We start from the raw sequence: 18,472 nt of genomic DNA on the forward strand, positions 1-18,472 counted from the left end.
TTAAAAAAAGAGCCAAACACAACAGGATCAGGTTGCTGCTTTCTGTGCTGCCAGCTGCTATGACCTGCCTCCCGCTGAGATGCTGGGAAAGCGCAAGGTGCTAGGGATCACCCCTGCCCAGAACGGGGGCATTGCAACCAGTGCACGTCTATTTCACATGCCTTTGTTCTTTTTGGCACCTTTCAGGTGAGCAGCAGTAGTCGCTGAGGTAGCCTTCCACAAAATGGACATCCCCAGGCTTAGCTCTGGCCCCATGGCACAGCCCTGTGTCCCTCTGACTATCTGTACCTGGGTGATATTTTTCAGTGCAGACTGGCTATTGATCAGACAAACCTTTGTACCACTCTCACTGGCAAGCATAGGTCCTTTTGCCAGTGGTATTGCTTTTTGAAGAGGAGAGTGTTCAGCTCTTGGATGCTGACTTGAATGACTTGGATGTTCAACACAACTGCTCAGTGTTCCCTGGGACGCCATTAAAGACAGACAACATCAAAGCACTTGGCTGCATGAAGCTGGTCCTGTGCTCAGGCTCTCCAAATGTGTATCAGTGCAGAGTGTAAACATGCAAAGGGAAATGCCTCCTGTTGTCCACCAGATACAAGCGTGCTTTCCATTAGAGTGAGGCCTTCACACATATGTAGACTCTGTCTTTATATGAAAGGCAGGAACTTGCTGGGGTTTTCGGCATAGTCTGGACAAACAATTTCAGAAGTCTTCCACTTGGTGTTTCTGAGCCTGTATTAGTGGCTTCCTCAATATTCCCCAGACAATGCATGGCTCTGATGCATATTCCAAAACCTGGTATGCCATGGAGAACAATTTATGTATAAAACAGTGTGTGCACTAATTCCTTAAACAAAAAAGATTTCCATTCTGCAGCCCTGCAGCCAATATTACATAATGTAGCTTTATTTTTGTCTACTTTCCCAAGGTAGCAAAGCTCTTGAAATCTTGCTGTCAGTCTATCCATGGCTCACTAATACCTTTTCAGTCCTTTGGGCCAATTTAAGCTCAGTTTAAACTAAGAAAGGAAATCCCAGCGTTCTATTGTTTTATTATGTTTTTTAATGATAAGAAGAAGAAAAAAAGAAACAAAATCAGTGCTGCTGTTGAACTGGACTTGCAGAACTTAGTTCTTTTGCACCCTGTGTGGCAGTCACCAGCTTGCTGTTCATCGTGAATATTTTGCTGAAAAAATATCAGTATCACATTCCTTTTCTCATGTTCCAGGGATGTGCAGAAGAATACAGGGCAATCAGATGGGAAGAGAGGGATTTAAGCACCCTGAGGCCTAGGGAAACACACCATGTCCAAGCAATGTAACTAGACCCCTTATGCACTGCATAGGGACTGTTAGTGAGGCAAAGCTTGCAGAAAAAAGTTTAGTATTTTTTTTAGTAGAACATCTGATACAACTGGGGGAAGAAAGCACACACAAAGAAGTGTCTGGATACAACCCTTTTTTAAATCTGAAATTGAAGAATTCAGCTTGTAAAAATAAGATTCTACACGAGCCAGCACTGTGATTAGGCAGTCAGATGTATTGCCCTGCAGAAAATCACATGGAAAGGAACGCATCTTAATGTAAATGGAGTTACACATCCAGTCTTGGGTTACAGGAGAGACTGTCCTCCACTTTGAATTGCCACGTGCTCTCTCGGGGAGCTAAGTGTCTACTTCAGTCTGTCCTTTCTCATGTAACAGTTAACAGGGAGCCTGGTAGTGCTCCCTCCATCCAGTTTCACCCTACATTCTTTACACACATCTAGCGTGAGGGTGGAGCATGTTCAAGGCTCTTTACATGTCAGTATTTAATTGTATGTACAAAGCAAATACGGCTTCCTTGGGAGACTGAGACAGAACTGCTCAGAATAGCCTATAGCCCACTGACTGGAGAGAAGATGCTGTGAGCTTGAACTGAAATCTCTGCTGAAAATCAGTTAAAAGAGGGACTTTAAACTGTGTTTGCTATATCACCAGGGAAATACCAGTTAATGCTTTCTGCACTGCACGGTCCCAGTGGCATATCCTGAGAACACCTATCAGATCAAGCACTGGTGGCTAAGGGATTTTTGAAACCTGTTAGGGCTAAAGGGGCTCACTAGCATAGCTCTGCTGAGCTACGGGTGGTTTTGACTATGCCCACTAGAAGAAACTTAGGCACTTAAGAGGATGGTGGCAACTGACTGAGGGTTTTGAGATGATACATCACGGGTGTGAGTAGTGTTGGATGGAGGTTCAAGTCATCTACCCAAGCTGATATAAAAAATAAAAGTCAGAGTTGTGAACTGGACCCAAACATCCTAAATCTCTTTGCAATCTTAACCTCAGTAAGCCCCAAGCCCTAAATAAAGTTAATAAATGTTCTTGCAAGGTCTACAGGATTTTATGCTAAAAGTGAGAAAGAAGTACTTTCGCTACACTACACCCTGAAACACTGAGTTCAAGTCTGCAATCCTTGCTTACGGTGAAAAGAAGTTTTAAAAGTAGCTTCAGCAGATGTATATCTCACTGGCCTGAGTATTTGGCTAACGTATGTTTTTTCAATGCATCACATTCATTGTCAGAGTATTTCAATTTCAGAATTCTTGAATGAGCAGTAATGTTTTTCAACTCTTTCCTTCATACATTCTCAATACTTTCTGAATGTAATGATAGCTGTTCAGTCTGAGCAGTTCTGGTGTGTTTGTCATGGCTGTGATATAAAGGTCTTAGTCTACAATCCAAGGGTTGAGGCTAGAGCTCAAGTGCTTCCTGCACATAGGAAGGTATAGAGTATAGATATCTCTGCAATGTCAACTGTGAATGCCATATCCCCTGAGCATGGGAGGACAGAAAAGAATGCTCCTTAAAAATAGTCACAAGGCTGTGGGATTTTCCAGCTAATATAGTACATTTTTTAGCTAATTACCAGGGAAAACAGTCAGGGCTACATCAGCACTTTATTGAGAAAGAACCATAAATACCTAATAATTCCTTTGGTTATCAATTAAATACTTATTTCCTGCACATGGTTTTCTCAAGCTGTTCCCCGTTTTCAGATAGCAGACTTGGCAGAATTCAACTTAATTCACATTCAGAGCTTGCACTGGGAAAAGACAGGGGGAAAGAGGAGGACTAAGTAGGAATCCAAAACTGATGCAGCTCTTAAAGTCTTCAGGTCAACATTACTGTCTCACTTTTTAAACTAAAAAACCACAAGAACCTATAATAGTAAAATGCTTCTCTTTATCTACTATTCCTTGTTCCTGTTTTATCTTAATTTTGAGGGAGGAAGAAACACTAAATTCTTTTCATTCCTTTTTTTTTTGTTTTGTGTTTCTAGTTTATAAAGCATACAAGATGGAAATCCTCACTGTCCATGCTTGGGCAAAATATTGTTAGTTACATTAAGAAAACATGTTTGCTAAGAAAGCAGTTTTAAAAATCCATGCAGGTGTTAGGTTAAAATATGGAAAAAAAAGCTGTAATTATCTTTAGGTATAGTTTGAAATATTTTCCATAACTTACGTTTACAATATTTTATTCTTAATGGAGTTGGATTTCACATTCAGCCTCTTCAACGAATTCTGCTGCATCTCTGAGTTGTTCGGAATCATAATTCACAAGTCTCTGGTAGATTAAGAGTCATGTTTTTTAGCCCTAATTAATATTTTTGTTCTATAGTTCACAAATGTATAACTTTGAACTATTGATTATTTTGGAGCAGGAAGGCAGACAAAGAGTCTAATTGACTTGGTGTCCACTATTAAACAGGATGTAAAATGGAATTGAATCAAAATCTTTCATAGATTGAAAGGATGCTTTTATATTCTGCACACACATATAAGTTATAAAAACAGTGGTATGAAACTTGCAATATTTTCTCATTACAAGTAGTGTCTATTTCTCAAAACAGTTTCTTGGCTTTCTATGAGGTCAGCACTCTTAGTGCAGAGGAAGCCACTTCGCATCTACTGTCATGTCGAAATGAAATTTATTTGTCTGTGCAGTCTGTCTGTGCTTTGAGACAGTTGGCTTTGTAGAAAGGCACCTATTAGCATTTTCAAAAGCTCTTTAACAGACAGTAAAGACATTGTGTAGGTATGACCTTCTTCTGTCACTAGTTAAAGCATGTGACATTATTTTCTATGCAGAAGTTTGAGAGAGAAAAATCCTGCAATTCATGGTATGCTTGTATTCTCAAGACAAAATAATAAGAATTACAGCAACAACATGAATAGAGCTACTAAGAACTTGAAAGCTATTTAGACTGATGGCTGCACTTTGTCCACATTTCAAACTGTTCTGTGATGTCTCCACCATGCCTTGACAATATGGCCAGTATCTCAGCTTTTCGTATCATTCCCAGTCTCCTACTGATGTCTGTGCACTGCATGTTCCAACCCTGTGAGCGCCCAAACTCCTTTTCTAAAGTGTTTTATGGCCCCTACAGAACTGTGTGGAACTGAGCATCTCATAGTTTTTTAATATGTTTTTTGTGACGGTGTCTCTGGGGTCATTGGGGATATATCCCATTTATGCAGATGGAACACATTAGGTTCCTCACAAAGCACAGTGCTGGCAGTTTCTTTCCTTTAAAACATAGATGCAACACATGGGCACATTACTGCGTCTGTCCAACCCATTAATCCCATACTCTCTGTTTAATGGATTTGTGTCTTTCGGTGTAGGCAATACCTTCATCTATGTCTTAGAAGGTGTTTGAATAATAATAGTCATTGTTTCCTAGCCAAAAGCAGTAATGAACTGAAATTTCTTGGGATACTGCCTCTCTCCTTGTGAGAGCTTTCTAGAACTGTTTTGTACACCCAGGAGTTTCAGTTCAATATACTTAATTTAGGTGTTGAAATGAATCAGCCTGAACCTCTGAATCTTTGAAGGTTCATCTATCACTGAATAATGCAGCTGGACAGAGGGAGACAGTTGAATAGAAGTCAATATGCCAACTGTTCCTTCATTTATTACTGCCATATTAATAAAGTTGATAGAGTGGAACTAATCCATCTGCTCACATTTTATTCCCCAGCAATAAGATAAAATTTCACTATTTCATGAGCTCACTCTTTGCCTAATTTTATTAGAATTCCTTCCATAGCATTATTTTTAATCACTTTTCAACCAGTTTTCATTATGTGTAAAATAGTAGAAAAAGATGGACTACAGAGACATGAAAAGATTTCATGAGAAGCTCGGGTCAGCTTAAACAGAACCAGACCAAATAAAGTTAAGTCAATGAGCCTACAAAGGCCAACAGAAAAGCGTTCAAAATTACCTCTTTCACAGGAAGCTTTATTCTGTCATGTCTAAAATGTAAACAGTCAAAAGAAATAAGGTAGCCCTGGCAGCACCTTAAGATGAGGCAGGGCTACAGTGCCTTAGGGGAGATGGCTGGCTGACCTGACAGGCTGATGGACAACTCTGGCCAAAGGACTGCAGGGTCAGAGCTCAATGGATGAAGAGGCCTTCTCCCTTCTTTGCCAATAACTAGTGAATGAGGTTTATCTCACCCACTAGTTCCCAGGCATGTGCAGGCTCTGGATGTTAAAAAGATGCAGGATTTTGGCTACATGTTGGTTGTATGCAATGTTAAAATTGACTCCTGTGAGCTTAGTTGTATTTCTCTTGTTGTTTAGCTGAAAACATTCAGATATGCTGACCCTTTTTTGGCCTGGTAAGGGTAGTCTTCAGTGATTTGGGCTGGGTGCAATTTCAGATGTGAGTACCTAAGCAGAAATTACCTGGTTTTCAAAGTGTTGAGCCCACCATTCCTATTGATCACTAGCGTTTTTAATACAAATGCAAGAAGGACTTTTACCAAGAAAGAAGTGTAGAGCCTAGATACAGGCATCCTGGATGGGAGTTTCCAAAGCCTTCATTTCATTAATATAAGTCTCCTTCCACTGAAAATGACAGTTTCAGCAACAGTTTTGAGTGAACAGAGTTGGGTTATTCCAGAAAAATTCTGAAAATCCTACCTTCCTATTTTAAAATGCCTTTTTGAGCTGACAAGTAGCAGCAGCTGTAGACGTTAAAAGTAACTTAATTTTTGTAATGTGGTTCTCTGTCACTGCTGGAGCACTGATTATTCAAATGAACACAGATGGAGAATTTGTCCCTATTTGATGTGACTTTTCCTAGGAAAGATATGGGCTTACCTTATCTCCTTCTAACTGTTTCCAGTTTGGTTGAAGTTTATGGGGTTAATATGTAGTCAGTTACTACAGTTTCAGAGTAATCATTCTTTCATAAGGGTGGAGGTGATAAAAAGATAAACCAGCAATTCAAAATCCATTAATAGTTAATTTAGATCTGTTAATCTAATGCATAACTGCAACTACAATGGTATTATCTGTATGACATTCTTTCCATGATATGAGCTTCCTGAGTGTGGATCAACTTTATAATGCTTTGGTTATCCCTCCCTCCCACTCTCTCTCTCATGCACACATCTATATGATTTTAAAACTCGTATGTTTTTTTACATACACCTCAGTGAAACTATGTATGTATGTGTATATGCATAAGTATATAATTGAGAGGAAATACAGTGAGGTTATTGAAAGCTGAGATAAAGAAACTAAATTCTTGTTAAATCAGGCACCTAGATTATAAATAAATATAATAACATATTCTTTAATAGGTCCACATTTATAATTTGAGAAAAATGTAAAGCAGCACCTTAAAAAATGCGCATGATCTTTTAGAGGCTAAAACTTTGCGAAGACTCAAGTTCACTGTAGTGTGGTCTGAACAGAAACGATTCTCATTTCATATAGCAAATGGACTCCAGTAATGTTCACTCTCTATCAACTGATGTTGACTGAAAGCTATCTAGATGTACGGTGGAAACCTTCATTCCTCTTCTATTTGCTAGTGTTCAGAAAACTTTCCGGAAAGATAAAAGAATGTTTGCTAGTAAAATGCCAAACCAGTCTTATAAAAAGTCAATTCTAACTGTGCACTGGAGTATGTAATGCAGGGGAACTTTTCTTTTGATTCTAGTCCAGACATTTCGAGGGCCTCTTTATGTCCACCTTCTAAAAAATGAAGGTTTGCAGGGAGAACAGACACAGAGCAAGAGCTATCATTCAAGTTTACATGTCTGGCTCTCATCTTTGCCATGAGTGATCTTCTGTAAACATACTTAAGATCACAAGATGTTTCATCTTTGGGCAAGGCAAGAAGGATGTCATGTCGCTGCAGCACCTGAAGAAAACTTTAAAAAATCTGCAGGCGGTTAGAAAAGCCCTTAACGTGCCATACATTAGCAGAGCTGTGGTAAATCTGTAGCTGCTGAAGATTCGTTTTGCACATTATATTAAATGTGTCAATGACGATAAAGGATTGGTCTCCCACAAAAGTAAAGATGAAACAAATAAAGCTTATTCAGTGATTCACAATCTCTCTTGACCCTATAGTTTTAGAAATGAACAACATATTAAATACAAGCAGTGTCCTTTAAAATTCATGGCTTGCATACTTTGAAAACCCAACAAACAGAATCAGTGACATAGTTTGACTGCATATTGATTGTGATTAGTAGTAAACCAGACACATGAAACTGTTGTTAATGAAGTTGTCCAAGGAATGCAATTAAAATCAATTTGTTTGTTCAAACACATACCCTGGGCAGAGATATGAACAAGAAAAACCCTGTTAAGTTATTTTACAGAACTATGTTGAGAGCAATGGCAGCACATTCAGGAATTTCGGGCATTCTCGTTAAGTCCTGTGCAGATTGTTTTACTGCAAGGTAGGAGCTTTCTGATGTTAATGTTAGTTGAAGTAATACTGTCAAATAGCTGTACAGTGTGCCCAGACCCAGAGGCTCCAAGACAAGATCACAGTTTACCACTAGAAGATACCATGCCATTCATTTTGTCATAACAGCTTTCTCTAGTTACAGAGCATTACACAGAAAACAGGACAACTGTACAGGAGAACTCACACATACCTACCATTTCTCTGACTTTTTGTGCACAAAATTGACCTTAACACTACACTTCGAAGTCAGTGGGAAGATTTTTTTTACATTATTTTTTTTCAACCATGGAATTTAATGAGATCAGAATAATTGTGAGACCACTATTTCACTTTGTTTTTTGATTGCACAATCAAGACCCACCAGTATTCACTAAATTCCAGGATGAATTCATATCTCCGTCTGTGTCTGTCGTACATATCCTACTAACTAGCAAGTTTCACCTTGACAATATAGTTGTTTGCTCATTGGTCCAATTTAGGCAGAGCATCCTAGATGCAGCATGATTTCACGGACAGAGTGAATGATATTACAGGACAGTTGCTAAATAAATTTTAATATAATTTCAGAAAATAAAAATAGAAATCAGCATACTTCAGTGAAGAAGAGATCAATGACATTTTTTTTTCTTTCTGGAAAAATTACATTTTATTATTCTTTCTGTTTTCAAGAACACTCCTCCTTGAAATGAACACACTCCAGTAAAAGTGTAGTTTGTTTGTAGGTTAGTATAAAGCATATGCAAGCCTTTAATTTTGAAAATTTTGAATTATTGCACATTACCATGACTAATATCCATTTAGCCAGAAAGGGCGACAACTGCATTTTTCATAGAGTATTTAAAAATAATTTAAAAATAATTAAATAATCATTGCCATGGTCAAATTTTCATAATATTTTTTCCTCTGTCATAAAATGATCTTTTTCACTATTTTAAGTCATAGTTCTATAGCTTTTCAGTTTTGGTGAAAAAAAGTCCCTCATTATGTTCTGGTGAGTTTATCACAATGCAGAAATGGGGGTGAGACAATGAAATACGAGATAGTAGACACTATTTCTTAAACTAATACTGATCCCAGAATGCTCCTATCTTCTGATGAAACAACTGGCAATAGCACCAGTTTGGGCAATGCAGTACGGAGGATGAATGTTTTTATAAAGTAATTTGAAGAGAGATTAATCTGAACTAGTGTAGATATATGCCTCTGAATTGTTCTAAACTCTTGTTACAGTTGAGGGAGAAAGGTATTTTTAGGATGCCATTCATTTTATCCTGAAGTGCACATCTAAAACAGATCAAAAATGTGTCCTAGGAATGCTATTTCTCTGCAAAAATGATAAAGGAAATTAGAATGAGCAACTCATGCAGCCGTATATACTGTAGATGCCTAAATTACCAGAAGAATTGCCCAATGTCAGAAATGATGTGATGTCATTTGTATCGTGTCAGCGAATGCTTGAACATTATAACAGTAAGGCACAAGATTGATATAACCCATTACTTAAAATGTAAGATTTTATAATATAACATTTAAAAATGTAATAATTTAAATGTTAAAACTTAAGATAAGGAATCATTATTTAACTGGATAATTTGTCTGAAATTTTGGGGAGCTGGTGGCACCTCTGGCCTTTTGTACAGAATAATGCTGAAGTTTTCTAAAAGACAGTAACACTTTTCACTTGGAAATTTTAAGAAAGTTAATTTCAAATTGATTGATATTCCAGGTTGTCACTGCTAATTTTTTAAGCATCTGACATTAATTAGTTCTCATACACGTTCCTGCTAATGCCTATAAAATTTATCAGAAATGATCAAAATGTGTGAAACTCAGCTCCTTATGAAGTGTGTTTACACTTTACTACATTCTTTACTACATTTTGTCGATTTAATAACCAGTCCATATTTCTGTATTCAAGTATAAATAGAGATAAAATATTTCTGTGTTAATTGTTGGTCTTAGTGAACTCTTCTTTAACTAGAACGTGAAAAAAAGGTCAGATTCTTTTCTATGAAGATAATTAAAAGGTGAATGTTTGTAAATATAAATATGTCTGTTATTTATGTTACCCTTATGGTATTATCTGAGCTTTACTATGGATTACATCTCACATGAAGACTCAAAAGAAAATTATATTCACAGTTATATTAAATCCTTTCCTTCGATAGCCCTAACAAGTTTTTGTAACCACTATACTAGCTTTTTCCCCTTGAAATTTTTATTTTTTCTTTCCCTTTTTCTTTGTGCTCCTGTATCTCCTGGAGCTAATTTGGGGCATTTCATCACAGAAATGTAGTCCATATGACTCAATATGGAATATGCACACAAAAAATGCTAAGGGCAAGTATGTAGAGACTGTACGATAAGTGGAGACATGACATTACATAAATGTTATATATGTTTTCCTTAATAAATTTTCTTACATCTTTAGCAAATGTAGTATCTTGCACATTTACTGTGGATTGGTATAAGTTATTACAAAACCACTTTCTGAATGGAAAAAGGATTCTAAATTTCATATTAAAAATATGTATTGAAGGGCAAAGGATGAATGAATCGCAGAACCAACCCCAAACAACTTTTTTCTCTTCAAATGTCCTTGAAAAGGATTTCAAAGTCATATGAGTGGGTGCAGTGTTGTCATTTTCACAGATTTCGTTTCAATTCAGGACTGTGGTTCTCGAATTCGTCCAGAGGAGTCCTGTGGTTTGCAGCCTCTCTCTCATGAATACCTCTCAGCAATTTCACAGACGGTGTTTAAGACCTGTGAAGCTGGAGACACAAAAGGTTTGTACTTAATCCTCTTCCTTCTGAAAATTAACTCGGGCACCTCATCAGAGTAAAACTAGAAACAATGTTTCCTCATTTCTATGGACACGCACTTACCTCCACACAATAAATTTAACTCATCACTTGTAACGGCTACAGATTTTTAAAATCAGGTTGATTAGTTTCTGTGACAATTTTTTGTCTAATAAGTTTCTAATCAATAATTAATCACTGCTTGCATTATTGTCATGAAGCCTTTAAAACACTCTGAAGTATTTCCATCAAAACCATTTATTCTAAATGGAAGGGATTATCTACTCAAAATAAAAACTAGCTTTAGAAAAAGAACACAACATTTTGATTTGAATTTTATATTTCCACTTCTGTGTTGGAAACAAAAACAATTTACAATTTCAAACAGCAAAGTATGTGTTCTTACACGTATTGATACCTTAAAAAACAAGATGGACAAATCAAACATTATACGATAACCAATACAATCAAGACATCTCTTTGGTTTAGTGAAAACCCAGATTACAACAGATTGTCACACAGGCATTAATGTTTAGGTCACAGCTGCATGCAGATTTATGCAAGTGTACTTTAACAAATCTGAGTAATCCGCGGGACTACCCAAGTATATAGTCTTATTCATAGTTTAAGCTGTTGATGGGTTAAACAACAAGTAATTTTGTTCAATTCTTTATTAGACAAATGAAAAATAACCCAACACTCCTGTACAGTCTACTAACACAGCTGTATTTTTTTATCTTGCCATAGATAGGAGCAGCTTCTCACAGCAGTAAATTTGCACAAACTCATGGAATAATCAATACAAAGTAAAAGGAATGTGGGAACTGCCTGAATACATCACTTCACATGAAACAGAGGCATATATTAATTTTGTGTTATATGAAGGGAACGCACAAAGGATACACTGTTTTATCTAGCAGCGTATTTTAATCACATAGCAAGTTGTGAATCATAAAGAAGTACAACCCATCCCATGCTACTATATCAGGACATAAAGTTCCTGACTAGAAAGCCCAAACCACAGAAGAGTCCTTCTGGGGCAGACAATCTGTTGTTTCTCCTGATATATAACATGCTTCTTTTAAAGACTGCATCTAGCTAAGTGAAGCTGAAAATAAAATATCTTTTACCGCCTTAATGCAAATAATAGATACGATTAAAATGGAAACAAGCTTCAGGAGACATAGTCTCAAAGGACAAGTATATTAAACAGGAAAGAATAATTTCTGCTTATAAAGTGAAGACTGCCAAGAGGTGTCTAATGAGCCTAGAACTGAGGTTTGCCGTATCTGGCTACAAGTGGCTGTATAGTTTTAATGTACGTCACAACTTCCAACTGAAACTGGAAAGCATAGCTTTTTGTGAAAATGAATTCCAAATTTGTAACAGCTGAATGATATCCCAGTCCTGGCAGCGAACACTTTCCTAACACATATGGGAGCAATTGTAAATTCCCAACTAAAGCAGCCACATCTCATCTACTTAAGTACGTTAAATTTTTGGAGGAGCCAAGCAATGCCGTTTCCTCTCAGAAGAGAACTCAAAACTTCTTCAGAAGTAACTGTTATGCCAGGGAACAGCTTAGTTGTATAGGGGTACTGAGGTACTATCACAGGAAAATGTATCTCTGCTGGCAAAAGCTTGTGTTTGTGCAGACATAGGCAGAGGCTGAGGCAAAGCATCGGAGATAGAGATGAAACCTTAGTTCCTTGGAGATCAGTGGTAAAACTTAGAAGTCTGCTTTGCAGTTCAGTACGACCAGGATTTCATGCCTCATTTCTACTCATTTGATGTGGTGCAGAGACAGTAGTTCAGGGTCTAACCAAAGGCAGAACTGGTTTCCTCGTGTCCTAGTCACCATGGTACTATTCTTTGGAGGAACCTCAGCATCTTACCAAATGCACTTCATTTACACCATTTCTCTCTCTCTCTCTCTCTCATCAATAAACACAAATTGGAATTTTCAACTGGGGAAATTCTCTCTTTCCGTCTTGTTTAGATCATGGAATGAAATAATGTTTTTTACAGCAACAAAAATCCTTTTTCCTTCAGAAAATCCAATTTGATTCAATGGTGTTTGAACCAGGCTATCACAGGAAAATTAGCTCTTTGTTCAGTATTGCTGTATTATCAATAATACAGAAGTCAGCAAGCATTGGCTCCTCAGAGAGAAGGAGAGGTGGTAGAAACCTTGAGAAGCCCAAGTTGTGTTAAATTCCTGCAGGTGAATCAGAGTACTGGACTCTGCAGCAATTTCATTTGCAGTTACAAAATCTGGTGGGTAAGAGAATCACAGCTTCACTTCTAGTGTTCTACCTCGCTGCTGTGACGTGCATGTTTTAGCTGCATCCCGCTTTCCACACTTTCTACAACTGTATCCAGTTTAACATAATTCTGTACAAGCTCTCTCTGCATTGAACAGCTATCTGGATTTGGGTACAGCAGAGACATAAACTGATGTTCAACCAAATGACTGTCTCCTTTGGTCACAAGGAATAAATTTCAATTTGAATATGTCTGTAGGCTTAAGGCTGTTTATTCTGTAACATCAGAATTGTGTCCTTTCAAAAATAATTTTAGGGTTTGGGGTTTTTTCATAAATGGAGCTAAAAGAAAATGAAAAAATATTTCTATGGCCTATTCACAGAGAAGAAGTTTTTTAAAAGTCTCAAGGTGCCAAATAGACACCAGATGTAAAAATAAATTAGTCATAAATCAACAAACTCTCTTAGCATCAGTTTAGGTTAAATATTTAAAATTTTGTCAGTTTAGGATAATTTTTTTCTTTTTATATGGATAATTGTTTGGCACTATGGAAAAACTTTGATTTTCATCTTGAAAGCAAAATATGTGTATTTGTGCCTATGACAATGGGAAGGGTTGAATAAAAACAGAAGAGGCTGAAAGAACAAACCAAACTATCAAATTAAGTGTACAGCTTTCATTGGTTAAAACTTTTAACTTTGGGCTGATATTTTTTAAATACGAGGTAAATGGTCCTAACGAATAATTTTGAAAGTATATTTCTTTTCATGCCATTTTAGGACAATGTTTAATCTCCTATCTTAAGCAGAATATTTATATATGCAACTGATAAACTGCTCTAATGAGCCAAAAATCCAGTTTACTTTCACTCTTCCTGTGGAAACATCTTACAGGTTTTCACAAAACTTTGTTTTTACCAATTTTTAATTTATGAACAAACTAGAGCAGCTCTCTATTTCCTGCTCTCTTTCATTGAATTGTAGGTAAACTTTCCCTTGCCTGGTAGAGCAAATGCAAACACTTTTAGCTGAAGCGCCAAAAAAAGTGGGCTGATTGAAATGGTGCTGAAAGGTGCATCGCGTGTTACTACCTTATATAAATGGGGGAAAAGCAATTTATAATTGCAATAAAAAATAAGTTTAATTTCCAAATTAATATTGATTGTTTGCAACTTTTCACTGTTAATTGTCATCTTCTTTTATATATGAGATTAATTTTGTCTTTTAAGAAAATCTTATTTTTGAAGGTTAAGAACGCATTGACTAACTGTTGAGAAATTATGAAAGGAAAAATTCATAATAATTGGTTTAAAAATGCATAGATTTACATGCATCATTTTAAAAATCTGTGTAAATATAAAAACTGCAACTATTCTGTTGGCATTAAATGTCAGTGCTTCCTATAAACATCCTATGTCCATATATCCTTGTTCTCTGATTTTTTTTACATTTGCAACTAACCTTTAGCATATGTCAAAAACGGATTTATTTTTCTTAATATACCTAGAGAGCCCTTGAATATAAACCAAACATTACAAAAGAAGCTTTTCAAAAGGTACTTCTCACTTTCAGTTGCCAAAGTTTAAACTGTTATTGTTCAGATGTTTCAGCTCCTCAATATTCATTTTATATAGTTCTACTTTTTTAGTTTATTACCTAAAACCAGATCATGCCACAAATGTATGGGATGTTAAAAAGAAAATTCAATAAAATGAAGGATCTCAGATGTTGTAGACATTGCCAGAAATTTTATGTATTTGGTTTGAAAGAAAAATTATAATGTCAGGAAAAAACCTGCCCAGCTTCCATATATTTTTTAAATATAAACCTTTCCCAAACCAACTTTCAGATAATTTATGAAGAAAAGTGGTAGTCTCAGAGTCCAGACCTCAAAGCAACCAACCAACTGTTCTGTTCCTGCTCTGTTATTCGAAAAGTACAAGGCAATGAAAGGCGTTTGCATGGCACCTATTGCTGTGTTATCTGAGACCTTGCACTTTGCAGTCTCTTCATACGACCGCTACGAAGCCGGGAATGACCTTTAGCCATGGATTGTGAAGGGGGTACAGAGGCAGTTAAGGGCAAGATCCACAAGTGGCAATAGAAATCTTGAAGGGTCAAAACACCCCTGGCCCCAGTGGCAGCCAGGAGGCCACAACCTGGAGCAAGGGACCTCAAAGCCAAGGGAGGGCCAGCATGAGGATGCGATTCACAATGGCCGGCACTGGAGGCTGCAAGAAAGAGTAATTATCTAAACTCAGCCCTCAGTTTCCCAGCTGAGCAGGATACCCAATTGGAAGAGCACTCCCTGATCCAGAACCTGGTTATCTACTTTTTACTTAAGAGATTCACTTTAACCCCTAGATACAAAGTCTACATATGATCTTGCCCAGGGACCAAAGTTTGGGTCTCTCTTCTCCCAGAGTTTGGGTTTCACTTCTTCCCCCAAAATTATCAGGTTATAATCATAATATTTTCCTGTCCTAATGAATTTTGAACTTTAAAGCAGTCCTCAACTGATAAGAAGAGCGGGGAACATTGTCCTTAAAGACAAACAGCTAGGTGATTAGGACACAGACGACGCAAGTTTGAAACTCTTCTGAGCAAGGAGTGCTGGGCAGCTCTGTCTCCCTGCTTACATCCTACCACCATGGTCCTGAGTGTCCCTCCTTCCCCTCCTTCCTCCATGCTGAACAGGGCCACTTGCCCAGAGGCAGCTTCAGAAGGCACATGCACCCATGCAAACCAGGGGAGCTGGGTTGTGCTCACTGACTCACAGCATGGTAAAGTCAGTGTCCAAGGCTTTTGTTCAGGTTCAGTCTGCCTTTATTTGCTCCACATCATCTGCAAGCGTAGCTGAGGGTGGGGTGAGCGTATTCTGCGCAGGGCAGAAGCAACAGCAGCTGTGCAGGCTATATAGCAGCTGCAGCTGCATGGTCATAGCACTGTGGGAGATATTCTTCCCTTAGATATATCAGTGTGGGCTCCCATACAAACAATTCTTGCTCTTGTTTAGAAGGACTTCTTTATCTGCTAAGACAACTCACCCTGCTACTTACCAAAATGTATTCACTTGGGACTTTTGCTCAGTGCAAGCACAGGCTGCTTTCCTGGAAATTCCCTTGCTCCTGAGGTAACATCTGACTCTCCCAAGGCTGCTGGGATCCTGAAGGGTTGCCTCACTCAGCCTCCTACTAAGGCCCCGGGCTGATAAATGTCGATAAGCAGCAGCCTTGGGGTTTTGCTGTGGCTTCTTGTGCAGCAGCAATCTATCACACACAGCAAATTGCAGCCAGCTGGCTGCTGAGCTGCTGTCTGGTAGCAGTGACGGTCACAAACTCTAAGGCCCTGTCAACTCCGCAAACATTTGCTTTTGGAGCTGTTTGCTGGGCTGCAGTGAGAAACTCGGCTGTGCTAGCAATGTCTAATAGCATTGACACAAGGACCTGGAGGCCTCTGCGCTCTTCCTTGTGTAATGCCTTTAATCAGAGAAAAATCAGGTTTTGCTGGCAGAGCTACACAGACACTGGGAGATATTGTCAGGATGGTGCACTTGTGTGGGCTAGAAAAAGTGTTTCTTGGGTTGATCTGAATATAAAGGCAACTCAAAAGTTATCTGTCTTCCTTCAGAAGTTAAATCCCTCAGACTTCCAGTAGGATTTTGGAAATGAATATCTTTAGCAAACCGAAATAACAAAACCATTCAACTTTATGTAAGAGATGCCTAAAACCCACTTGCTTTTGGTAATCCAAATTTATGCTCCTAATCTGCAAAACTATTTTTGAAAATAGGTATCAGGCTCTAATAAATCCCATAAGTTATCCATCTCACCTTACTTTCACTTTCTGAAATGTATGTGTGTAGTCTGGGACAGTGCTCTGAATAAAGAAATGAGTATTTTCGAGGGAAAGTCATCCTCTCTCTTGCTTCATTTTTCTATCAAGGGGCTCTCAAACTATAGCTTTGACCAGCCACCCAACTGTTGGATGTTTAGTTGTAGATGAAAATGCATCTTGTCTTTAGACACATTTGAATGTGAATACTTTCAATTTGCATTCAGCCTCCTCACCCCCTTTCCCTTTCTTGTATCCCTTCTGTGGAGAAAGAACAAGCTGCTGCAAGAAAGGTAACATAAACTGAGACATGAACCCACAAACAACTGTCAAATTTGAGCATCCATAGCTCAAAAAAAGGAAAAACTCACACCCTAGATAAATAAAAAGGGCACAACACAGAGATTTGAGGGGCATTTAGGGAAAACTCCCATGACAAAATACTCAACAATATCTTTCTTGCTGTATAACAAAGATATTCACAAAAATACAGAGGAGATGCTGACATTCCATTGCTGTTTTCCAGGGCAGTGGATTGTCCCTTGCCTCAGCTGTTCTGACAACAGGACCTGTGACTGGAGAGAAATAACATGGCAGCCCCATGGTTGCCGATACTCTGTGCTAGCCAAGCCTGAGCTCCAGCACTGTGTGGAGGGCAGAAGGGTATGTAACAGATTTGATATTTTAATTTGTTTTTATTTATCTGATATTTAACATCCTGAAACTTTAAAAACAGTTTTATGATTGATGTGTAAGAAAAACCCCTTTTTATTATAACTGGAAAATTATTCAGATGGAAAATCCACAGAACCAAAACCCAACCTTTATCCATAATTTAGCCTCATATGCAGACACAGTTGTCTGCTGCCATTTCGCATAGGAGCTTAGGTCCCCCCAGTGGAGTATCAAGACCCATGGTGTATATGGTTACCAGTCAGACTTGCAGTGAGGACTCTAAGTGGAGAACGAGTTTGCATTGTTGTCACAGTTTGTCTCACACTTGACATGCAAGTTGGGTTTCTTCTGCTGCATACCTAATGCATGGCATTGCTTGTACTCACTAATCTTACCAAGTCTTCTTGCGCATTCTTTTCTTATAGTGAAGCTTCTAAGGTGGTTGCTTGGAAATACAAGGTCTCCTTAATAAGCATGCTATGACTGTAGAACTGTTGAGAGAGAGCTCTGATCTGAGGCTCAGGTACCTTACTGAGGATACAAGTATCCAGAAAGTAAGTAATTAATTGTTATAAAGATTTTTATAGTGTATTGTCTAGGTAAGAAAATAGTGATTAAAAGTGGCATTTTGATAAAATCTAAGATCATTTCTATATAGACAAATACAAAAATAGTAGTCTTTCACTTAACATTTCCTCCTGCTTTTCTGGTCATTTATTATCCTGCACAAAGTCCTTCATTGCCATTTAGCTTTATTTCTGCCTGTGTTTTTCCCCATTACTATAGAGCTGTGGGTTTCTCCTAACATATTTTTCTGAAAAAATATAGGTTTATATGACTGAGGAGAAGCTTGATTTGCTCCTCATGTACAAAACAGGCACTTCTGGATTGACCACAACAAAAAATACAGAATTTGATAGCTTTGCTTTGGTCTTTAATTTCCATAGACTTTGGTCTGCTTCAATAAGCAAACACCCTTTGGTCAGACAATTGAAGGACAACAGAGGAACAATATGCCACTATGGAAGTGGATTGCCAGGGTATTGCTGGGAGGATTATGCTGACAATCCTACCCACCGAATCTGACCACTCACTTTCACCAGTGTCAAAAACAGGACAGCATTTTTTAA

The 18,472-nt window shown here is 37.9% G+C and overlaps 1 protein-coding gene across 2 annotated transcripts in view; it reads left to right on the forward strand.

Annotated features, from left to right (window-relative positions):
* CPED1 (cadherin like and PC-esterase domain containing 1) overlaps window positions 1-18,472 on the forward strand; it is a 156,379-nt gene that overhangs the window by 121,159 nt on the left and 16,748 nt on the right. For both annotated transcript variants that reach the window (XM_086473201.1, XM_086473206.1), the window contains 2 exons: window positions 10,437-10,554; window positions 17,194-17,330. In XM_086473201.1, coding sequence (XP_086329327.1) covers window positions 10,437-10,554; window positions 17,194-17,330 — 255 coding nt within the window. The remainder of the gene's footprint in view (window positions 1-10,436; window positions 10,555-17,193; window positions 17,331-18,472) is intronic.

The sequence above is a fragment of the Leptosomus discolor genome, chromosome 1 (genome assembly GCF_034619465.1).
Source record: "Leptosomus discolor isolate bLepDis1 chromosome 1, bLepDis1.hap2, whole genome shotgun sequence".
Taxonomy (NCBI): Eukaryota; Metazoa; Chordata; class Aves; order Leptosomiformes; family Leptosomidae; genus Leptosomus; species Leptosomus discolor.